This window comes from Carassius gibelio, chromosome B8 (assembly GCF_023724105.1).
Source record: "Carassius gibelio isolate Cgi1373 ecotype wild population from Czech Republic chromosome B8, carGib1.2-hapl.c, whole genome shotgun sequence".
NCBI lineage: Eukaryota > Metazoa > Chordata > Actinopteri > Cypriniformes > Cyprinidae > Carassius > Carassius gibelio.
In genome coordinates, this window is record NC_068403.1 from 18,394,559 (window position 1) to 18,419,453 (window position 24,895).

The window sequence follows — 24,895 nt, forward strand, 5'->3', positions numbered from 1 at the left end:
GACGCTTTCATAAAGGAAATTTCCTACAAATGCATATCCAATAAAGATGCATTAATCACTGTACATGCCTTTCTATCATGTCTTCTGAAAACCCTGACACATTCAGAAAGTGTGCACTGCCACAAATAGTTAGCAAATCTGGGCTTACATGTTTTCATGCCATAATCTTTTTCTAGTGAATTTATTCATTTAAACCAAATGTAGAGGGACATCTTTGTATACTGTGTGACAGAAGTAATGCTAAAAACTAATTAAAAATACTCTTGAAACACAAATTTTTGTAAAATGTTATACAATAAATTATGGTAGCCAGAGTAACTTCAGCTTTTTATTATATAGCAAACCTTCAAGATCAAACAATGGAAAAACACTTCCCAGCAAAAGTCATGTTTTAGAAAACAAATTTGTTCAATAAAAAAAAAAAAAAAATAAATATAAAAAAAAAAATAATCGACATTAATTCTGATAATCCTGAACATGTCACATGGAGAAAATGGATAAAGCATGTTTCAGAACACAAATGTGTTCAGTTTAAAAGAAACAAAAACACTGGGCCTGGATTCTGATAATTTTGAAGTTGAATGAATTTTCAAGTATTATGTGAATATTGTATATGGGGCTTTAGCTAATTTATTGATAAACGATGTACTAACTGTAGATGTAAATTTTATTATGTAATGTTTTGTGACCAGTGTGATTTTAGCCCGTGGGACTACGGATGGAAATTAGCCTTTGGCTACAATCCAGCATGTTTACATGCATGTATTCCATGTTTGTTCATTAACATGCACTGTCCCAATCAAATAAATAAATAAATTTAAACTAAATCCTAATCACGTCACAAGGTAATAAAAATGATTTAAGCAACAAAGCGCTGCACTGAAGTACAAAAAGTCGGTCTGTCCTGTTCTTCAGCGAAATGTCAATCTTCTGAAAGACCACATCTGTGGGGACACAAACAGTTACAATTAAAACCCAAACCAAAAGAAGAGCAGAGACAGCAACAAGCCTTAACCAAATACTCTCAGTTTTGGCCACAGACAATTAAATCACATTTATTGGAGTTAATTCTAAAAATGATTGTCCTTTGGTCCACTTTATCATCGATGAATGATAAACACAGAAGATGTAGTCTACCACTACTATACAAGACAACAGAGCTTCTATACCGGTTACTCTCCCCAATCAAATGCAGCAATTTTTGATGTCAGACTCAATACTCTGGGGTTGACAGAGTACGCTCTCTTTTTCTCTCTCTTTTCCACCTTGGTACCTTTATGAGGATTTATCCTAAAGATGCACCTTTAAAACACAACACAAACAATATCCTTAAATAATTGTTGTATGCTTCTTAACCAAAGGAATGCAGTCTATGAAATACCTTTGCAAGAATTCTAGTGTGGCTCCCAGTTCTACAGGGTAACTGATGTTCAATATATAGTAAAGAGAGAACATCAGATACAGGGCTTCTGTAAAACTCAAGAGATGGTCATTTACAATCATCTGGTCTACTGCTACCATGTACACACTGGCTGTCAGTGGGTTCTCTCCTTTGAACAAACACAAAATCAGTAAGACATAATATTTAACAGAATGTGAGTTCTGATCACCCAAAACCAGGAATTATTGTGTTGCAAGATCATAGTAAATAATACCCACCACACACTACTATACATGGTGTTGCTGGAAGCTGTTCTGAGCATATATCACTTGGAACAGAGGTGTCTTCTACCATCACAAGAAAGTGGTCTTGGTCATTTTTGAAATGGGTTAGCAGCAACATCACGGCCCCACAAACATGATCCCCTCCAGCTCTATACTTTGTGAGGATTCTCCCTGCTCTGCTTGCTCTTTCTGTGCACTGAAATTGAAAGTAGTCCAATATTCTTCTGAACTTACTGGAAGCAGATTCTTCAAAGCTGTTGTTTATGTCAATGCCAGTGAGCTCTTTAAAGTGTGCTTTCATTCCTGCTGGCTGAAAAAGATATGGCCACTCATCAAGTAAATCTTTGGTTTCCTTTCCAGATTGGATGCTGTTTCTTTGAGGGGTGTATGTAGAAGTCATTAAGTCATAGATTGTCTTTACATCACTTTCATTATTTTGAAACATTACTACCAACTTCTCTTTCTTTTCCTGCTGCAATTCGGATGTTTCTCCAACTAGCAGTTGTGGATCAGAATTTATACAACCATATAACAATTTTCGTTTCTTTGTTGATACTTCTAGAGTACCACAAAGTGGTATACTAATAGCTTTTGCTCTTTTCAAATTGTCAATTCTACACACCAGTTGTTTGAGGAGAGAATCATATCCACTTCCTACAACCTGGGAATTAATCTCATCTCTGAAAGACTTTGGGTATGCAATCACCATTTGTCGGGCTATTTGTGATACATGTTTTTTTGCTGGACATTTGCTGACTTCCAGGATCTCAGAAGCAACAATGCGGACCAACTGTCTTCTCTCAGAGCAACTTGGCCTTTCGCCATTTTGCAACTTTCCCATAAAACTTGCTGGCATTTTTTGCCATGGAACATCAAAACTATAATGCCAGTCATGGTCATAAAACGAAGTTTCACAGCTACTGTCACCTAGAAGATAAGCCAATGTCCACAGGTTACAGGATAAACACTTTTCATGCAGCTGTAATTTTTTGGCAAAATTGCCTATTCCCAAGCTGCAGATTTATTGAAGTTTAATAATGGACAAACAGAGATGGCATGGGGCTTTGTGGGTTGTTTAATGTTGTATCAGCGTTTTACTCACGTCTTCCACTTGAAGAGCTGGATGGTGAAACTGAGCATCCAGGAGCAGGTGAACCTGATGCATTAGAATTGTATTCAGCAGACAAATCATTGGCAGTGTTTTGCAGAGTGGAGGCAATATCTACATGGCATAAACAAAAAACTGCATTAAAAACCATACTGCAGAAACAAGAAACACATTGACATACTGTAATACAAGTAAAGAGTACAGCTAACAAAGTACAGAATGAAAGAGACTGGGGTGTTGTTTCATCTAATTATATGCATGTACACAAGTCAACATTTCAAGTGGATCAAACCTTTCATAATAGTTGTCTTAAAACCAATACCTGTTCTTGTGAACTTAATGAACTTTTTGATCCGCTTCAAATGTTGACTAGTGTATATGTAAAAACAACCATTGATTTGAAAACTTACTTGGGATTTGAGCTATTAGTTTTCTTGCTTCAATCGGTCTCAGAAAGCCACCTAGATCATCATCTTTCAAAAACTGTAGGTCATCTATGGTCTCCACACCTAGTCTGTTCAAACCCTCTATGGCTAGCTTTGAAGTTATAGGGTTTGGGAACACATTCTCAATAAAAGTCAACAATGCATCCATTTCTGTTGGGAGAGGACGGTTTATCCTTTTTACAGATGAACAACGCTGTGCTTCAGAGTAATGACCTTCAGTCCCATAAAACTGTACTCATTTAAGGGATAATAATCCAGACATTCCTCAGCTTTTACACAAATTAATTCCTTTGTCGCAGACAAAATCTCATAAAGTCCATAATCATGCAAATACACTGAGGGGCGGGGAGTCACAAGGAAAGTCACCTCATCATCTTTCACGAAAATCAGCTCAATCTGTCCAAACTGTAAAATAGAATACTCCTCTTCACATTTAAGGCAAATTAAGTTTCCTTTCCTGTACAGGGTACCCTTGTATTCTACACGTGTGGAAACAAAGTCTGGTTCATTAAGCAAGCTTGTCTCAACAGCTTTGCACACAGCATCACTGTACAAATGAGGAGAGTATGTGGCCAAGTCAACACTTTTAAGCTTTGGTGAAAAAAAGGACCGTGAGTGAAGATATGCTTGAAGAAGTTGATGGTTGTGTGACAATGTCTTGCATACATTTTTGAAGTTCTGTGTTCTTCTCACACTTCTTTTGAAGTAGGAATGTTTGCTTTCAAATCTCAATGACCACAAACGAATTAAAGGTCCAAGACTTAAAATGAGTGACGTATAGTGAAGCATGTAATGATGTTTTGGTTTCAAATTTTCACCAGGAAACAGCTCCTTTCTTGTTTCCAGATATTCTGGTATTAAGACATTGAGATATGCAATCTGTGCTGTGGTAATCTTGGGAGCACACACTAGCTCAACCAGTTCTTTCAACTTAACAGTCAGTTGCCATACAGGGTCTTGTGACTCTACTCGGTCTCCAATTATGACAGGAAGAAATCTGAGGAGACACCAGTTCTCAGCTGCTTGACCACCTAACTTTCTGCCTTTTTCACATATCTGGGAGGGGGCAGAACCAGCATCAGAACCCACATATTTGAATTGTGCAAGTCTCCTGTTCAGCTGTGTATATGAAAACCACTTCCTTTTTACAAAGTATTCCAAGAAAATGCCAAGATCAATAACTACAACGCCTTCAAACAAATCGTGGCCAAGGCATGGGGGAAGGCCAGGCTGAGCAACATGAAAATACTTGAGAGAGTTGAAAATGGAGTCAAACTTCAACCCATTAACAACATTTTCTTCGGTCGTCCTTAGAGTTTCCACTGCCGCCTTATAGGACTCAACTGTGCGATTGGGAAAGTCTACACACACATTCTGAAGTTCACTGCGAGATACCAAGCAATACCTACAGCAATGCTTGGCAGTACTGAAGTTCTGTGAGTACCCACCGATGCAGTGGGACCCCAAATTATCACCGATAATAGTCACTATTGTTGCACGTACTATGTCACCTGAAGATGTCACAAATCCATGCTCTTCAAGTTCTTTGACATCTGCCAACAACTTAGCAAAAATCTTGGTTTGACCAAAATAGTTAAAGTCTCTCTCATAACACAAAAGTGATAACTGAATGTTATCAATGCATGATCTGTAAAATGGCTCAAAGTTGCCAAGTGTAAAATACACTCCAATCATTTTGTGTCTTTTTTTAGCTGACCCAAGGGGATTCACAATCTCAAAGGCATCCTGGTACAAGATAAGTTGGAGTGTAATCTCAGGCTGCTTAAACAAGTCATTGGATTTGAATACAGAGCCATCACAGATGTCAGAGAACACAGAAGAGTGTACATGCTGATGTCTGGCACACTGCTCCCACACCACTGGGTCTATTAACATGGTTTTTAAAGTGTTCTTCAATGGAATATACTGTGCATAACGTTGGTTTCGGTTCTCATCACGACCAAGACACATACTTTGTGGTTGCACGTACGAAAAATTTTTCTGATAATACTGTCTTCTTTGGTATTCTGTGGAAAGTAATGAATTACAAGCTGAATGTAAATCTTGGCCTTGCAAAGTCTGCACCACAGATTCAATCTCACATTGTGAGAGGGCCGTTTTTGACTTGAGTATTTCCCTGAACATCTTCTGTGTGTACTGATAACAGATATAATTTAAACCACTGAATTCCTCCACAATCATCTGAATGGTTGACGATGGCACCAGGTATTTTGCTTGTAGCTGCATATAAAACAGGCAGAGATTTTTCATGTACAATGACTTTGCGTTACATTTCGTCAGGGAGTCTGTGAATTCACTTTCATCAACCTCCTCCTCAGTAACATCAAAAAATGCTGAAGAAGGTTGCTCAGATAAAGTATCCATAATCCGTAATTGTGCAAATGTAGAAGTCCTGTGCTTTCGTGAAACATGGGCAGTGAAACTTGATCTTAAACTGAATTTTTTGTCACATTTTTCAAAAGGACAACACACCACCTCTCCCTTGGCTAAATGTGACCTGAGATGAGAAAGGACATTGTTCATGTCTGTAAATTGTTGTTGACAGTCTGTATTGTTGCAAACAAACGTGCCCGTCGAATCATCAAAATGAGTATGTGGTCTTTTGTGATGGCGATAAACATGAGCTTTGAGAGCATTGTATTTTGAGAATTTACATTTGCATTCTGGGAAGCAACATGGAAACTGAGCATTTGCTTCATGTCTGTGTACGATTTGATGATTAACATATCCCTTAACTGTCTTCAGAGAGCAATCACAAAATTTGCACAAATACATCATCATCCATATGGTTAAAGGTAACACACCTCATAAGATGAAATCCGTTGTCCATGTATATAAGTGCTCTTAAATGATCGTGAAAGCAACGTTCTAAAACAACAACACAATTCTGAAACCTATTTATACTTTTTAATGCAACTTGCGTCAAACATTAAGAATAAGATTTCAAAACGTATGTGATTAGCCATTGTAATTGTATTCACCTGTTGCCAATTAACTTTTAAATTACGTTGGATGATACGTCAACAGATTTTTTTTTAACACTTACCATTCACCACTCGACATCGAGGTCCGTGATTGTTTTGTTGACATTCTGTTATATATTGCATGCATACAGCAGAATATGTTGCCTAAACGGTCACGTTTACTCACAAAGCTACTTAACAAAGTCACTTACGATTTTTGAAAACAAACTGACGCCTGTAAATATTCCAGCGAACCCAACTCCGCTCCGTGTTTTAGCTTATTTGCCATGTCAATGAGCACGTTTCCCGACCAAAACAAAAACACAGAGATTTTTTCCTTGAGGTATTTGTACGCTGTTTTGGAGCCATGATGTGCCACCTGCAGTTAACAGGCTGCTGCTTTGTCTCTTGGCTGATGCCGTTGGGCCGAGGCCAATGATTGAGAAGCAGTTTGACCAATGGCGTGCGTAAGGCGGGACTTAACAAGAAAGGTCAATACAGTTCAGAAACGCACACCAAAAATTGTCTACCATAGAAAGCAAAAGGGGAAATTTCCTGCGACATTGTGAGGTCATCATACTGGGTAAATATGCTGGCATGTAATATTAAATATAAAATTGTAATCAACAAGTGTTACTGTATTTACGTTGTTTCTGCTGTTGCAGTGCACCCTTGGCCTTGTCAGTGGGTGAGGTCACATCACTAAACTGTCTGAAGAAGTAAGGTGTCGTGGACCATCATAAAATGTGCATTACATATTTAATGAACAAAAAAATTTTTGAAGTAAAAAAACAATATTTTTTTTTATGTACGAAACTCAAGAACATATAAAAAGAGTAACATGATCATACATGATAATGAATATAGATATGTGATGTATGATATATAACCATTTTCTCTCTTATTTTTTAAAGGCATCAACATGGAGATTGAATTGGAGACCATTGTTCTGTTCGAATTGTAGTTTGTGGAAGATGCAATGATGAAATTAATTTGAATTGTCAATGTTGTATTTTAAGCATATAAGCGATGTTCAGATGATGGTACTGTAGCACTGTTTAAAGTTTTTAATATTGTTGTTATTTACAATGGAAACTACTGTAACAGAAGAAAATAAAGAGGGAAAAATACAAATTATTTTCTCTAATTACTTTTTGTGACGTATAACATACATTTCATGAACTACATATAAAATTATCTGTGAGCCATAATCAAAATCAAAATGCTGTACATCCCTTTCAAAATTATGGTCCATCACAGTTCATTTTTTCAAATAACGGTCAACACATGTTATTTCAATTTACAGTCAAACTGTTAAATAATGATCAAAACATGATTTCAGTTTACAGTCAAAACATGCTTTATAAAGTAATGTTGTCAACATGTCATTTATATCTACATTCAAATCATGTTTAGTTAAACAACTGCTACACCAAGTTTTTACATTTACAGTTAAAACATGTTTTATTAAATAAGGGTTTAAACATGTTACGTGAACTTACAGTCAAATAATGCCATTACATTTTATGGTCTATGCATGTATTTGCAATTATACATACAAAATATGTTATTTCAGATTACGTTTTAAACATTTTATAGTACTGTATGGTCAATGTTCTTTTTTCCTGTTGCTGTGTAAGCATGTTACTTCAGTTCATGAGGTTTTACCGTTATTTCCATTAATGGCAAACGTTTGGCACCCTGTGCTGCCATGCATTTGCTCGTTTTTTTCCATGTTTTTTTTTTACAGTGCACTGTCAGATATAAATGGAAACAATGAAAATGGTGTACAATGAAGTACACACCAACAGTCTCTGGAGCAAAGGCCACCTCACAGTTAGTGTCAGGAGCATTGAAGGTAGGATCAGTGTTCTGAATGTGATCAGCTGTAGAGGATAAAAACAACACAAATCAACATTTACATATATTATTCAAATTTACAACTGAAATTACCAGACTTAAATGGCACAAGCTCACTGTTTAGTGGGATAGTTCACCCAAAATTTTTAATTCTGTCATCATTTACTCACCCTTAAAGAGTTCTAAACCTGTATTAATTTCTTTGGTCAGCTGAACAAAAAGGAAGATATTTTGAAGATTGTATGTAACCAAACAGTTGGTGGACCCCACTGACTTCCATAGTATTTCTTTCTCCATACTAAGGAAGTCACCGGTGTCCCACAACTGTTTGGTTACCCATATTCATCAAAATATATTCCTTTGTGTTCAGCAGAACAAATAAATGAATACAGGTTTGAAACAATTTGAGGGTGAATAAATTACGAAAAGACCAGTAATAACCAATAACCAAGACCAATAACTTGCAAGCGATTTATTATGATGGTAACCAGGCAGGCACATTTTACTGCATAACCATAATATTGACAAGATTTCCTAAAATGTCATAACAGCCCACAAATAAAAAAATTTTTATGTGCTAATTTTGTAGTTCATACTGCTTTACAAAAATATTTAATATTAACATTAATGCCCCACTTTCACTTAATTTTTCACTTTCACTTAAGACTAGTGACATCTTTAATAAATCTACTTTTTATGTCAGAAATCAAATCACTAGTTCTGGTTTGATTGTTTCCCTGAAATATCAAGCTAAACATGTATTCCTTCATTTTCTTAATTGCTTTATTACAAAATTAAGGTCCTAAACAATGTGATTTCTCAAAAAATCTTTAATGAAAAAAAACAATACTGACCCTTTTTTGACTGATCCCTGCTTGATCTCGGCCTTGCATAGACAATATTTCCATGCACGTCTCTTTTTCTCCAGTGCACCTTTGGTTGCCTTGGCTCAGGTGTCTTTGATGGTGCTGCTGCCGCCTCCTCTTCTTGCAGCTCACCAAGAAAGTCATCAAGACTTTGGAGCTCATCCTTCAGTTCTTGATGATCAACCAAGTTATCCAAGACCATTAGATTTTCTTGGATTTCTGAATCACTCATGGACATAGTGATGGACAGAAAAACAAACAGACAGAAAGACTCACAACAAAGAGATGGACAAATAAATAAATATACAGGGAGGGGGGACAAAGAGAGACAAAGAGAGGAGAGGGGAGCGAGAAAGAGAGCTGAAGAGAGTACAGGTGATGGGTAAAGGTGAACAAGACGAACGTGACTCTTAAAAGTGCCTTTGTTATTTATTTGTGTGTGTGTGTGTGTGTGTGTGTGTGTGTGTGTGTGTATGTGGTGGAGTGTTAGAATAAAGATAATTTTTGCTGGCAAATTTGAGGGACCTAATGATAAAGAAAAAACATACAAACAGACAAACAAAACAAAAAAAACAGAATTTAACATTTTACACCAGTATTCTCTTCACCTGTGTTGTCAGATTGGGCTTGAATGTATGTAAAATTGATTTTATTAATTGTTAATTGATTGTGATTGTTAATAATGTAAGTTTTGCTCTATTTCGCCAACAAAAATAGTTCCAAACAAAACCACAGCAGAACTCACTGTAAAAAAGTACATGAATCAATCAATAACTTATGACAACATCATTTATTATTACATTAATTATACACATGGTTTTATTCTATAGTGAGAAATTGTGCTGAGACACAATACTGTTGTTGTTATGAATTTGTTTCTACTGTTTTTTATAGATAATATTTAGGCATTTATTATCAAATTATCCGTGGATTTTAAACAATTACTGGCCTGACCATTTATAATGTTAGCTAAAATGGCTTAATAGTTTGAGCTATATAAAATAGGTAACTGGAAACACATCAGTACTGAAAATCTTGTATTCCCCATGATTGCACCTTCATGATTATACGCGAAAAAAAATTAACTTTGAATTTAATTAGCTAACTTTGCTAGCCTACTGCACATGTGGTGCAGCAAGTAATTTAAATATATATATATTTAATTTTCTATCATTAACCGTCCTAATAAATTGCTGCCTTACACGTCTAAAAGTTCTAAACACAACTTGTCCTGATTCTACAGTTTTATTGTGTAAATTTAAGAATAGTCTCGATCTCTATTAATTAATTTATACTTACCGAGTGGAAAGGGAAAAACGCAATGAACCTCGGGATCACGATCGCGCCATACAATGACGTCAGAGTTATTAATTTAGAGGATATTTAATAAATAAATAAATAAACAAGACATTGATTAATCGAACACAAGCATATGTGCATTTATTTATCAATACCAGACTCCTATAAAAATAAAAATAAACATTATCCAGCATGCATCACCTATAATTAGTCACTTACCCTGTGACCTGGCAGAAAACGCTTAAACTGCTTACTGCACGCACCGCGGAGCGTTGTTAAACTCATCTCTGAATAGTGTTTTACCTGCAGTTGAGCGTTGTTTTGGTAAACTCACATCTGGAGGCTATTCTACCTGCAGTAGAGCGTTGTTAAACTCACCTCTGAATAGTGTTTTACCTGCAGTTGATCGTTGTTTTGGTTAAACTCACATCTGGATGCTGTTCTACCTGCAGTAGAGCGTTGTTAAACTCACCGCTGAATGCTGTTAAACAGCACGACGAACGCTCCCCCTATTTCTCAGAGGGCGCTTTGATATCAGACAGCGAGGGATTTCTTAACATTAAAACCTACACTGTAAAAAATAAATGTATTTTTACAGAAAAAAACGGTAGAATTTAACAGTATTATGACATTTTGACCAGAACTGTGAAATTCCATAAAAATGCTAACTTTTACATCTAACATACATTTTCCCTGTTTTTTAACTATTTAAATTTGTTACTGCAAAAAAATTACATTTTCCTTTAAATAACAGTAATTGTTGTCTATTGTTATCCTGACATGTCCTTAAAAAAACATTCCTGTATATGTTTTGGTCAGAGTTGAAAAAAATTTAGTTTTACAGAGAAACCCAGTAGAATTTCACAGTCATTTCTCATTTTCATCAGAACGGTGAAATTCCACTAAAAATGCATACATTAACACCAAATATAGCCTACATTTTCCCAGTTGAATTAGGCAGTGACTATGCACTAAGTGCAAAAAGCAACAGTTGTGATTTACATTAAAAACAAATATCTATATATTCTATTTACATCATGTAAATGTCACGAAAGTTTGCAATAAGTGTAAATAGTAATTAGATGCTATATTCTATATTTTGGCAGATTCTGTTTGCATCTCAGTAATTGTGTACATTAACAGGATGCAATAATAGTATAAAGTGTTTTATTAAACACTCGTTAGACACTTTATTTCTACTTCATTTTTGTTGAAAATAAATGCCTTTTCGATGTGATTTGTGATACCAAAAGGTATAAAATACAGATTCGAACCAAGGACTTTGAAACAAGCATCAAATAAACGAAGCTTCCACATTAGTGCCCGTGCCACTGAAGACATTAGGTTAAATTGCGCATCTTTTCTAAACTTTATTGGTGATCCATTCGTGATGTTGTTTCCTTGATTTATAGTCAGCATTTAGCCTACTATTGTTGTTATGCATATCATACATATCGTTCGTTTGTTAATGGTCGTGTGTTGTTTATAAAACCTGTTTTTTTTTTTTTTTTTTTTTTTTTTTGCCGCTGTGGTTAATGGTGAAAGGCATCAGTTTTCTCTTGTGGCTGTTAGAGCATTTTATTACTGTGGGGTCAGTTGTAGCTTAGTGGTTAGAGAGTCGGGCTTGTAACCCAAGAGTTGCCGGTTCGAGTCTCACGGCCAGCGTGTTGCGATTTATCCTAATTGCTCCCTGCACTGTGTGTGCTCACCACACACTGGGATGGGTTAAAGAGGTCACATTTCGAGTATGCGTTTTACTTATTGGTATCCCCATCCAAACACACACTCCTGTCCAACCCACTTGTTACACCACTTTTGGAAAACCATATATTGTTAAGGTAAGCTAATTGTCATGAATTCCATATCAAAATCCGAAATAACCAGAAGTAGATGCTATTTACTACGGAGCCCTCAAAGGGACGTGGTGGTGGAAATTTTTTTGCAAATCTTTTGCCTTCCCCCGAGAAACTTAGCGTTCCCACGTAAAACCTGTTTTGAGCTCGGACAGACACTTCCTGTTTAATGTCCCGCTGGCAGTGTTTCAGAGCTCCGTATACGTTAATGGAGCGTTTCATAGTGTTTGAACTTGGACTCAAATATAAAGAAATGTGGTCAGTTCTTAACTCAAGAAGGAGTTTAGTGAAGTTGGTAATATTCACATAGGCTATTCGAACTTCCCTATTCTTGAGCTAAACGTTAAAACACAAACGACACCTATTTAAAATCACAGTCACCTAGACAACGAGCTACAACCCAATTAATTTTTACGTAATGCTATTTACATTAGGTGTAAATAATTTTCATTTAATAAATATAATTATCAAATTTGCAGTAAGTGTAAATAGTAATTAGATGCTATCTATATCGGCAGATAGTTGCACCTTACTATTTTTGTAGATTAACAGGATCCAATAATTATCAGAGTGCAAATGATTATATTTATTAAAATTGTTAAATGGATGCTACATTGTTGTGAGAATAAAAGCCCTTCTACACCGACCCCTAAGCCTACCCAATTAATACTTTATTTTTAATAAACACTCTTCTCTTAATAAAGCACTTTATTTCCACTTTTCAAACATTTTCTAAATTTTCATTGCAAATAAATGGCTTTTTTTTATCACAAAAAAGCCAAATCTATAAGCCAGTGGTTCTTAAACTTCCTCGGTGTACATTAGTCAAAATAAATTAATTTGTTCTGCTAACCACAAAGAAAGTTATACAACCTGAGAGTACAAGACAGATTTTCAGTTTTATCACATTAAAGGTAAATAGCAAGCATCTTAACTTAAAATGTGCTAATATTGTTTTTGGCAGAGAAAATACAACTAACTTCAGGATGAATTTGAATGTTTTCTACGAGTAAACTATCAATGTGCAAGAACAGAATTGCAGCAGCTCCCTTCCATAATGACCAAATAAAAAATAAGTGCAATTAGCAACCATTACTGGCAGGTCAGGCACAAAAAGGGTTAAGGGACGCTTTCATAAAGGAAATTTCCTACAAATGCATATCCAATAAAGATGCATTAATCACTGTACATGCCTTTCTATCATGTCTTCTGAAAACCCTGACACATTCAGAAAGTGTGCACTGCCACAAATAGTTAGCAAATCTGGGCTTACATGTTTTCATGCCATAATCTTTTTCTAGTGAATTTATTTATTTAAACCAAATGTAGAGGGACATCTTTGTATACTGTGTGACAGAAGTAATGCTAAAAACTAATTAAAAATACTCTTGAAACACAAATTTTTGTAAAATGTTATACAATAAATTATGGTAGCCAGAGTATTGCTGTAAACAACTTCAGCTTTTTATTATATAGCAAACCTTCAAGATCAAACAATGGAAAAACACTTCCCAGCAAAAGTCATGTTTTAGAAAACAAATTTGTTCAATTTAAAAAAAAATAAATAAATAAATAAATAATCGACATTAATTCTGATAATCCTGAACATGTCACATGGAGAAAATGGATAAAGCATGTTTCAGAACACAAATGTGTTCAGTTTAAAAGAAACAAAAACACTGGGCCTGGATTCTGATAATTTTGAAGTTGAATGAATTTTCAAGTATTATGTGAATATTGTATATGGGGCTTTAGCTAATTTATTGATAAACAATGTACTAACTGTAGATGTAAATTTTATTATGTAATGTTTTGTGACCAGTGTGATTTTAGCCCGTGGGACTACGGATGGAAATTAGCCTTTGGCTACAATCCAGCATGTTTACATGCATGTATTCCATGTTTGTTCATTAACATGCACTGTCCCAATCAAATAAATAAATAAATTTAAACTAAATCCTAATCACGTCACAAGGTAATAAAAATGATTTAAGCAACAAAGCGCTGCACTGAAGTACAAAAAGTCGGTCTGTCCTGTTCTTCAGCGAAATGTCAATCTTCTGAAAGACCACATCTGTGGGGACACAAACAGTTACAATTAAAACCCAAACCAAAAGAAGAGCAGAGACAGCAACAAGCCTTAACCAAATACTCTCAGTTTTGGCCACAGACAATTAAATCACATTTATTGGAGTTAATTCTAAAAATGATTGTCCTTTGGTCCACTTTATCATCGATGAATGATAAACACAGAAGATGTAGTCTACCACTACTATACAAGACAACAGAGCTTCTATACCGGTTACTCTCCCCAATCAAATGCAGCAATTTTTGATGTCAGACTCAATACTCTGGGGTTGACAGAGTACGCTCTCTTTTTCTCTCTCTTTTCCACCTTGGTACCTTTATGAGGATTTATCCTAAAGATGCACCTTTAAAACACAACACAAACAATATCCTTAAATAATTGTTGTATGCTTCTTAACCAAAGGAATGCAGTCTATGAAATACCTTTGCAAGAATTCTAGTGTGGCTCCCAGTTCTACAGGGTAACTGATGTTCAATATATAGTAAAGAGAGAACATCAGATACAGGGCTTCTGTAAAACTCAAGAGATGGTCATTTACAATCATCTGGTCTACTGCTACCATGTACACACTGGCTGTCAGTGGGTTCTCTCCTTTGAACAAACACAAAATCAGTAAGACATAATATTTAACAGAATGTGAGTTCTGATCACCCAAAACCAGGAATTATTGTGTTGCAAGATCATAGTAAATAATACCCACCACACACTACTATACATGGTGTTGCTGGAAGCTGTTCTGAGCATATATCACTTGGAACAGAGGTGTCTTCTACCATCACAAGAAAGTGGTCTTGGTCATTTTTGAAATGGGTTAGCAGCAACATCACGGCCCCACAAACATGATCCCCTCCAGCTCTATACTTTGTGAGGATTCTCCCTGCTCTGCTTGCTCTTTCTGTGCACTGAAATTGAAAGTAGTCCAATATTCTTCTGAACTTACTGGAAGCAGATTCTTCAAAGCTGTTGTTTATGTCAATGCCAGTGAGCTCTTTAAAGTGTGCTTTCATTCCTGCTGGCTGAAAAAGATATGGCCACTCATCAAGTAAATCTTTGGTTTCCTTTCCAGATTGGATGCTGTTTCTTTGAGGGGTGTATGTAGAAGTCATTAAGTCATAGATTGTCTTTACATCACTTTCATTATTTTGAAACATTACTACCAACTTCTCTTTCTTTTCCTGCTGCAATTCGGATGTTTCTCCAACTAGCAGTTGTGGATCAGAATTTATACAACCATATAACAATTTTCGTTTCTTTGTTGATACTTCTAGAGTACCACAAAGTGGTATACTAATAGCTTTTGCTCTTTTCAAATTGTCAATTCTACACACCAGTTGTTTGAGGAGAGAATCATATCCACTTCCTACAACCTGGGAATTAATCTCATCTCTGAAAGACTTTGGGTATGCAATCACCATTTGTCGGGCTATTTCTGATACATGTTTTTTTGCTGGACATTTGCTGACTTCCAGGATCTCAGAAGCAACAATGCGGACCAACTGTCTTCTCTCAGAGCAACTTGGCCTTTCGCCATTTTGCAACTTTCCCATAAAACTTGCTGGCATTTTTTGCCATGGAACATCAAAACTATAATGCAAGTCATGGTCATAAAACGAAGTTTCACAGCTACTGTCACCTAGAAGATAAGCCAATGTCCACAGGTTACAGGATAAACACTTTTCATGCAGCTGTAATTTTTTGGCAAAATTGCCTATTCCCAAGCTGCAGATTTATTGAAGTTTAATAACGGACAAACAGAGATGGCATGGGGCTTTGTGGGTTGTTTAATGTTGTATCAGCGTTTTACTCACGTCTTCCACTTGAAGAGCTGGATGGTGAAACTGAGCATCCAGGAGCAGGTGAACCTGATGCATTAGAATTGTATTCAGCAGACAAATCATTGGCAGTGTTTTGCAGAGTGGAGGCAATATCTACATTGCATAAATAAAAAACTGCATTAAAAACCATACTGCAGAAACAAGAAACACATTGACATACTGTAATACAAGTAAAGAGTACAGCTAACAAAGTACAGAATGAAAGAGACTGGGGTGTTGTTTCATCTAATTATATGCATGTACACAAGTCAACATTTCAAGTGGATCAAACCTTTCATAATAGTTGTCTTAAAACCAATACCTGTTCTTGTGAACTTAATGAACTTTTTGATCCGCTTCAAATGTTGACTAGTGTATATGTAAAAACAACCATTGATTTGAAAACTTACTTGGGATTTGAGCTATTAGTTTTCTTGCTTCAATCGGTCTCAGAAAGCCACCTAGATCATCATCTTTCAAAAACTGTAGGTCATCTATGGTCTCCACACCTAGGCTGTTCAAACCCTCTATGGCTAGCTTTGAAGTTATAGGGTTTGGGAACACATTCTCAATAAAAGTCAACAATGCATCCATTTCTGTTGGGAGAGGACGGTTTATCCTTTTTACAGATGAACAACGCTGTGCTTCAGAGTAATGACCTTCAGTCCCATAAAACTGTACTCATTTAAGGGATAATAATCCAGACATTCCTCAGCTTTTACACAAATTAATTCCTTTGTCGCAGACAAAATCTCATAAAGTCCATAATCATGCAAATACACTGAGGGGCGGGGAGTCACAAGGAAAGTCACCTCATCATCTTTCACGAAAATCAGCTCAATCTGTCCAAACTGTAAAATAGAATACTCCTCTTCACATTTAAGGCAAATTAAGTTTCCTTTCCTGTACAGGGTACCCTTGTATTCTACACGTGTGGAAACAAAGTCTGGTTCATTAAGCAAGCTTGTCTCAACAGCTTTGCACACAGCATCACTGTACAAATGAGGAGAGTATGTGGCCAAGTCAACACTTTTAAGCTTTGGTGAAAAAAAGGACCGTGAGTGAAGATATGCTTGAAGAAGTTGATGGTTGTGTGACAATGTCTTGCATACATTTTTGAAGTTCTGTGTTCTTCTCACACTTCTTTTGAAGTAGGAATGTTTGCTTTCAAATCTCAATGACCACAAACGAATTAAAGGTCCAAGACTTAAAATGAGTGACGTATAGTGAAGCATGTAATGATGTTTTGGTTTCAAATTTTCACCAGGAAACAGCTCCTTTCTTGTTTCCAGATATTCTGGTATTAAGACATTGAGATATGCAATCTGTGCTGTGGTAATCTTGGGAGCACACACTAGCTCAACCAGTTCTTTCAACTTAACAGTCAGTTGCCATACAGGGTCTTGTGACTCTACTCGGTCTCCAATTATGACAGGAAGAAATCTGAGGAGACACCAGTTCTCAGCTGCTTGACCACCTAACTTTCTGCCTTTTTCACATATCTGGGAGGGGGCAGAACCAGCATCAGAACCCACATATTTGAATTGTGCAAGTCTCCTGTTCAGCTGTGTGTATGAAAACCACTTCCTTTTTACAAAGTATTCCAAGAAAATGCCAAGATCAATAACTACAACGCCTTCAAACAAATCGTGCCCAAGGCATGGGGGAAGGCCAGGCTGAGCAACATGAAAATACTTGAGAGAGTTGAAAATGGAGTCAAACTTCAACCCATTAACAACATTTTCTTCGGTCGTCCTTAGAGTTTCCACTGCCGCCTTATAGGACTCAACTGTGCGATTGGGAAAGTCTACACACACATTCTGAAGTTCACTGCGAGATACCAAGCAATACCTACAGCAATGCTTGGCAGTACTGAAGTTCTGTGAGTACCCACCGATGCAGTGGGACCCCAAATTATCACCGATAATAGCCACTATTGTTGCACGTACTATGTCACCTGAAGATGTCACAAATCCATGCTCTTCAAGTTCTTTGACATCTGCCAACAACTTAGCAAAAATCTTGGTTTGACCAAAATAGTTAAAGTCTCTCTCATAACACAAAAGTGATAACTGAATGTTATCAATGCATGATCTGTAAAATGGCTCAAAGTTGCCAAGTGTAAAATACACTCCAATCATTTTGTGTCTTTTTTTAGCTGACCCAAGGGGATTCACAATCTCAAAGGCATCCTGGTACAAGATAAGTTGGAGTGTAATCTCAGGCTGCTTAAACAAGTCATTGGATTTGAATACAGAGCCATCACAGATGTCAGAGAACACAGAAGAGTGTACATGCTGATGTCTGGCACACTGCTCCCACACCACTGGGTCTATTAACATGGTTTTTAAAGTGTTCTTCAATGGAATATACTGTGCATAACGTTGGTTTCGGTTCTCATCACGACCAAGACACATACTTTGTGGATGCACGTACGAAAAATTTTTCTGATAATACTGTCTTCTTTGGTATTCTGTGGAAAGTAATGAATTACAAGCTGAATGTAAATCTTGGCCTTGCAAAGTCTGCACCACAGATTCAATCTCACATTGTGAGAGGGCCGTTTTTGACTTGAGTATTTCCCTGAACATCTTCTGTGTGTACTGATAACAGATATAATTCTTTCGTGAAACATGGGCAGTGAAACTTGATCTTAAACTGAATTTTTTGTCACATTTTTCAAAAGGACAACACACCACCTCTCCCTTGGCTAAATGTGACCTGAGATGAGAAAGGACATTGTTCATGTCTGTAAATTGTTGTTGACAGTCTGTATTGTTGCAAACAAACGTGCCCGTCGAATCATCAAAATGAGTATGTGGTCTTTTGTGATGGCGATAAACATGAGCTTTGAGAGCATTGTATTTTGAGAATTTACATTTGCATTCTGGGAAGCAACATGGAAACTGAGCATTTGCTTCATGTCTGTGTACGATTTGATGATTAACATATCCCTTAACTGTCTTCAGAGAGCAATCACAAAATTTGCACAAATACATCATCATCCATATGGTTAAAGGTAACACACCTCATAAGATGAAATCCGTTGTCCATGTATATAAGTGCTCTTAAATGATCGTGAAAGCAACGTTCTAAAACAACAACACAATTCTGAAACCTATTTATACTTTTTAATGCAACTTGCGTCAAACATTAAGAATAAGATTTCAAAACGTATGTGATTAGCCATTGTAATTGTATTCACCTGTTGCCAATTAACTTTTAAATTACGTTGGATGATACGTCAACAGATTTTTTTAACACTTACCATTCACCACTCGACATCGAGGTCCATGATTGTTTTGTTGACATTCTGTTATATATTGCATGCATACAGCAGAATATGTTGCCTAAACGGTCACGTTTACTCACAAAGCTACTTAACAAAGTCACTTACGATTTTTGAAAACAAACTGACGCCTGTAAATATTCCAGCGAACCCAACTCCGCTCCGTGTTTTAGCTTATTTGCCATGTCAATGAGCACGTTTCCCGACCAAAACAAAAACACAGAGATTTTTTCCTTGAGGTATTTGTACGCTGTTTTGGAGCCATGATGTGCCACTTGCAGTTAACAGGCTGCTGCTTTGTCTCTTGGCTGATGCCGTTGGGCCGAGGCCAATGATTGAGAAGCAGTTTGACCAATGGCGTGCGTAAGGCGGGACTTAACAAGAAAGGTCAAAACAGTGCAGAAACGCACACCAAAAATTGTCTACCATAGAAAGCAAAAGGGGAAATTTCCTGCGACATTGTGAGGTCATCATACTGGGTAAATATGCTGGCATGTAATTTTAAATATAAAATTGTAATCAACAAGTGTTACTGTATTTACGTTGTTTCTGCTGTTGCAGTGCACCCTTGGCCTTGTCAGTGGGTGAGGTCACATCACTAAACTGTCTGAAGAAGTAAGGTGTCATGGACCATCATAAAATGTGCATTACATATTTAATGAACAAAAACATTTTTGAAGTAAAAAAACAATATTTTTTTTTATGTACGAAACTCAAGAACATATAAAAAGAGTAACATGATCATACATGATAATGAATATAGATATGTGATGTATGATATATAACCATTTTCTCTCTTATTTTTTAAAGGCATCAACATGGAGATTGAATTGGAGACCATTGTTCTGTTCGAATTGTAGTTTGTGGAAGATGCAATGATGAAATTAATTTGAATTGTCAATGTTGTATTTTAAGCATATAAGCGATGTTCAGATGATGGTACTGTAGCACTGTTTAAAGTTTTTAATATTGTTGTTATTTACAATGGAAACTACTGTAACAGAAGAAAATAAAGAGGGAAAAATACAAATTATGTTCTCTAATTACTTTTTGTGACATATAACATACATTTCATGAACTACATATAAAATTATCTGTGAGCCATAATCAAAATCAAAATGCTGTACATCCCTTTCAAAATTATGGTCCATCACAGTTCATTTTTTCAAATAACGGTCAACACATGTTATTTCAATTTACAGTCAAACTGTTAAATAATGATCAAAACATGATTTCAGTTTACAGTCAAAACATGCTTTATAAAGTAATGTTGTCAACATGTCATTTATATCTACATTCAAATCATGTTTAGTTAAACAACTGCTACACCAAGTTTTTACATTTACAGTTAAAACATGTTTTATTAAATAAGGGTTTAAACATGTTACGTGAACTTACAGTCAAATAATGCCATTACATTTAATGGTCTATGCATGTATTTGCAATTATACAGACAAAATATGTTATTTCAGATTACGTTTTAAACATTTTATAGTACTGTATGGTCAATGTTCTTTTTTCCTGTTGCTGTGTAAGCATGTTACTTCAGTTCATGAGGTTTTACCGTTATTTTCATTAATGGCAAACGTTTGGCACCCTGTGCTGCCATGCATTTGCTCGTTTTTTTTCATGTTTTTTTTTTACAGTGTAGTTGTGTGGCCAGATAAAGATGATATGGGGGACACCATTTAACCAGCCTCAGCATAGATCATTTATTGTAGCCTATTCCTATCTATTCGTATTTATTGTAGTCTAGATCCATCCACAGCGAACTTTTTTTTTTTTTTTTTTTTTTTTCATCCACAGCAAACAAAGGGCTGCGCGTGCTTACCCAAAACGTCAAATTTCGGCGCCTCAGGCTCGGGTTCAGGGTTCCATAGAAGTCAATTGGACTGCCCTGCTCGTTGAAAAATAACGCCAAAGGGATACCCAGTGCGTTAAAATGTGACGCCAAGGGGTCCTGACCAAGCGTCCATATGTGACGAGTTGGGAGTGAGACCGTGTTGACAGGCAACTATTCGTAATGTAATGTTTTTTTTCCCTCAATGCACTGCCTTTTCTTTGTTACTTTTCTTTAATATCTGACCAAAATAATGAAAACTGTAGTGTGTAATAACAAAGTAATAATGCTTCCTATTGAAATGTATACATATACTCCAATACAAAAATGCCTCTGTATGCCTTTTATATTTATAGCATTTAGTTAATCTCTATTTATGAAGAGTGCGGTTTTTCTCCAAATGTCAGCATGATAACAAATGTAATATTGATTTTACACAAGTTTAAAGTTAGCTTTAAGTAACTTACATTTTAGACACAATATTATCAGTTGTTTCTCAATATTGTCAAAAAAACAGTTCCAAACAAAGATCACAGCACTGTTTAATGTCTTTGAGCAACACCCAGGACATATAATGTGTTTCCTTCTTCAGTTTCATCAGCCTTTTGAATGAATCGGTCGAATGAATGATTCAGTGAAGTACTTTGTTCCTAAATGAATCAGTTTCAATCAATCGGTTGAATCTCAATGTCTCCCTCATTAAAGGGGTCATATGATGCGATTAAAAATTTTCCTTTCTCTTTGGAGTGTTACAAGCTCTTGTCCTTTGTCCTTGTCACAGTGTGCAAAGATTTGCATAACACCGGCAAATGTTCATGCAAAGAAAGGTGTAACTTTTATTCTCGCCTTTGTATTGTTCCTGCTGCTGTGTTGTGCCATGTTGTGGAGATGCTGTGTGTTTCATTGGTAAAAGCAAAATTACTTTGTTTGGCCTTCCAAAAGAGGATAACAAAGTTTATTGCAGGACTTGGAAATGGATAGGAAGGCTGGTGAGAATCACTGTAAGTATCTTGGTCCAAAGACTTTGACTGGAATTTCACCACAGACGAAGCGAAGACCAGCCCGGGGTCATAACGTGTCCTTTGTTGAATCTGCCGGTTGTGCCATTCTCACATTCCTCGGCCGTTCCTCACTCAAGCCCCCGGCTGTTCCTCACTCTTTGGACAGTCTGGCGCTTCTGACTCACAGTCTGTAAGAGCGTTTTTTTATTTAAAGAATTTTCCATGATTCAAACGCGAGATTTGAGCAATGTAGAGTAGCACTTGATGTGTATTGTTTATCTGATCACAAATGCAGACATAGTATTATGTTTACAAGGCACGATACGCAATGTGTAAGAAAAAGTTATTATTTCCCCTCTGCAACAAATGCAACAAATCCCTTGTTTGTAATGGATATTATTGGTTTTGTCTCATCCCAAGTAGGGGTAGCTGCAGCCTGGAGCAATGGGTGTGCCAAACGGTGGGGGTTTGGCAAAAGGTGGGGGGCATTCCAAAAGGTTTCTCATTGGCGAAACGAAAGGTAGGGGGCATGCCAAAAGGTAAGGGGAAAGCTGGCTGTAAAAAAAAAAGGATAGCTAGCCATATACTCTTAATCGCAGATTAAAAGGAAACCATAATTTCAACATAATCCTATAAAACCAAATGTAATTCTTCCAAGGTATCAATGGTCAGGCTGTTGTTCGTTATCTGGCTCGGCTCTGTGTTCATCTTCAGTTCTCTCTTCACAGCAGTTCAGTCAGTGTACTGTTTGACTACATGAATTACTCCGGGATATTGGTTTGTTTGAACTCAGAGGGAGATTCAGCCACATTAAAAAAGTTAACCGCTTAAATCATTTGTGGAATAATGTGTATTGGAGACATGAACCATTTAAAACGATTCAGTTCGATTTGGTGAACTGGTTCAAAAAGATGTGGTTACATCGAATGATTCGTTCGTGAACCAGATATCACAAACTGCTTTGTTTTGAACTCTCTCTCACAACAGACACAGAAGAGAAGACAATGCTGAATAAAGTCGTAGTTTTTGCTATTTTTGGACCAAAATGTATTTTCGATGCTTCAAAATATTCTAACTGACCCTCTTATGTCACATGGACTACTTTGATGATGTTTTTCTTACCTTTCTGGACATGGACACTATACCGTTCACACAGCTTCAATAGAGGGTTTTCACGGACACGTTATCAATCCGGAAGTCGGCCACGTTGGAGGCACTGAACATAAAAAATGCCACTGAACGGACTCGCAAATTTGACTGATTAATGCAGCTAAAAAAAGTGTCGAGTTTTGATCTGTACTAATCGGTCTCATCGGTTAAAAACATTTAGAGTTCTGTCAAAAGTTAAAGAGAAGAGAGCAACAAAAGTGATTAAAGAAGGCGTTTGTGGTTTAGAGAGATAGGTGGACTAAATCTAAAATATCTTAAACTGTGTTACAAAGATAAACGGAGGTCTTACGGGTTTGGAACAACATGAGGGTTATTAATGTTATAATTTTATAGAGTTATTAATGACATAATTTTGCTATTTGGGTGAACTATCCCTTTAAGTGTGGCTTTCAGGTAGGATACTTCATCCACCGGAAAACTGTACGTAGCCTATGTCAGCGGTTCTCAATTTCAGTCCTCGCGAACCCCAGCTATGCAATTTTTGCATGTCTCTGTTTGACACTCCTGATTCAGATAATTAGCTCGTTAGAAGTGACCTCCGAGCATATGTGTTCCCACTGACATGGTCCCAACACAGTGTTCATTGCTCCCTACTCCCTAAACAGGATAAATCTGCTGAAGTTAACTTATGGAGGTAAATCAGTAGCTAAACTTGAGAGGTTGAAGATCTGAATGTGAGAACTTGTCATATTAAAAGTTTTTTATTTGTTAAGTTAAAATTTAAACTCACAGCTCTGATGTGAAAAGCAGATTTCAATTTGCACACACAGACAATGATCAAAACACCCGTGTTTTGAATTTGAAGTTGTAGATTAATAGCTACAAATGTGTAGAATGGCATCCACACTAAGAAAATGATATACTGTACACAAATGTTTACCACATATTTACTTTTGCACTTTACTTCAGCTTCGTCAAGTAAGCACTTACAACCTCTCCGATCTGGCAGTACAAGGTCAAATCCTAGCGCTCTGACTTTTGCTACTTTTTTTTGTTATATATATATATATATATATATATATATATTTATAATTTTTTTTTTTTTTTTTTTTTTGCAGTATTCCTGTTTTAAAACTCACTTGTGCACTTTTATATATGGAGAAGTGAGAGAACAGAGCGGGGGGCGGGGCTTTGGTGCAAATTAAGAATTTTTATTGGTCGATCCCTTCAGGGAAGCGAATCATCTGTGCCCTAGGAATCATCTCGTGTTCTCAGCGGTTTCTCCGAGCAGTGTTAAACTCCTATTCGCGGACGCAATGAATTTTCGCAAATGTAAGGATCCGTGTACCAGGTTCATCACGAAGGGAGACTCCCATGAAAGGTGCGTAGTGTGCTTAGTCTTAAATCATGCACGGGCATCGCTTAGCTTGGGGAGACACGTGCAACATGGATTATGAGGACAGCGCTGTGCTGGAATTTACTCCACGCCGCTTGCTTTCCCCTACCCTGGTGCAGGAAAAGAGCTTTATCGAACCAGACGTTTTCTCAAACGAGGATTTACTGCCCACCCCGGAAGCATACGATGCTATCTCCTTTGGTTGTGGACGTTACGACAACGACATTTTATCCACCGCTATGCAGCGATGCCTCCGGTGGAAGAGACTCTCGCCG

The 24,895-nt window shown here is 36.7% G+C and overlaps 1 protein-coding gene and 2 long non-coding RNA genes across 49 annotated transcripts; 2 read left to right on the forward strand and 1 right to left on the reverse strand.

Annotated features, from left to right (window-relative positions):
- Window positions 1-315: 315 nt before the first annotated feature.
- On the reverse strand, window positions 316-19,540 carry LOC127963982 (uncharacterized). 47 transcript variants are annotated; one of them, XR_008154964.1, is made up of 6 exons: window positions 16,395-19,236; window positions 15,979-16,098; window positions 1,900-1,975; window positions 1,660-1,728; window positions 1,382-1,550; window positions 316-1,302 (listed from the first exon to the last, which is right to left on the reverse strand). XR_008154964.1 is itself a non-coding variant. In XM_052564118.1 (6 exons), exons 1-6 carry the CDS (start codon window positions 19,253-19,255, stop codon window positions 1,173-1,175), a joined length of 567 nt encoding a protein of 188 aa, XP_052420078.1. In that variant the 5' UTR covers window positions 19,256-19,540; the 3' UTR covers window positions 316-1,172. The 47 variants fall into 47 exon arrangements, 24 of the variants coding, with proteins under 24 accessions (XP_052420078.1, XP_052420079.1, XP_052420080.1 ...); XR_008154961.1 differs by lacking the exon at window positions 1,900-1,975 and adding an exon at window positions 15,111-15,186; XR_008154962.1 differs by lacking the exons at window positions 1,660-1,728; window positions 1,900-1,975 and adding exons at window positions 14,871-14,939; window positions 15,111-15,186.
- LOC127963988 (uncharacterized) lies at window positions 6,560-20,286 on the forward strand. Its single transcript, XR_008154969.1, has 3 exons — window positions 6,560-6,694; window positions 19,661-19,752; window positions 19,835-20,286. It is a non-coding gene; the product is annotated as an uncharacterized LOC127963988 (long non-coding RNA).
- On the forward strand, window positions 6,743-7,321 carry LOC127963989 (uncharacterized). The gene is made up of 3 exons (XR_008154970.1): window positions 6,743-6,786; window positions 6,869-6,922; window positions 7,118-7,321. It is a non-coding gene; the product is annotated as an uncharacterized LOC127963989 (long non-coding RNA).
- Window positions 20,287-24,895: the final 4,609 nt, after the last annotated feature.

What these genes read in the sequence shown, in the direction of transcription:
- LOC127963982 (XM_052564099.1), bottom strand. Translation starts at nt 16,578, where the DNA reads ATGGATGCATTGTTGACTTTTATTGAGAATGTGTTCCCAAACCCTATA. An exon ending in CAGCTCTTCAAGTGGAAGAC is followed by an intron (nt 2,593 to 2,767) that starts GTGAGTAAAACG and finishes CTTATCTTCTAG; the next exon opens with GTGACAGTAGCTGTGAAACT. An exon ending in ACCATGTATAGTAGTGTGTG is followed by an intron (nt 1,551 to 1,659) that starts GTGGGTATTATT and finishes GTTTGTTCAAAG; the next exon opens with GAGAGAACCCACTGACAGCC.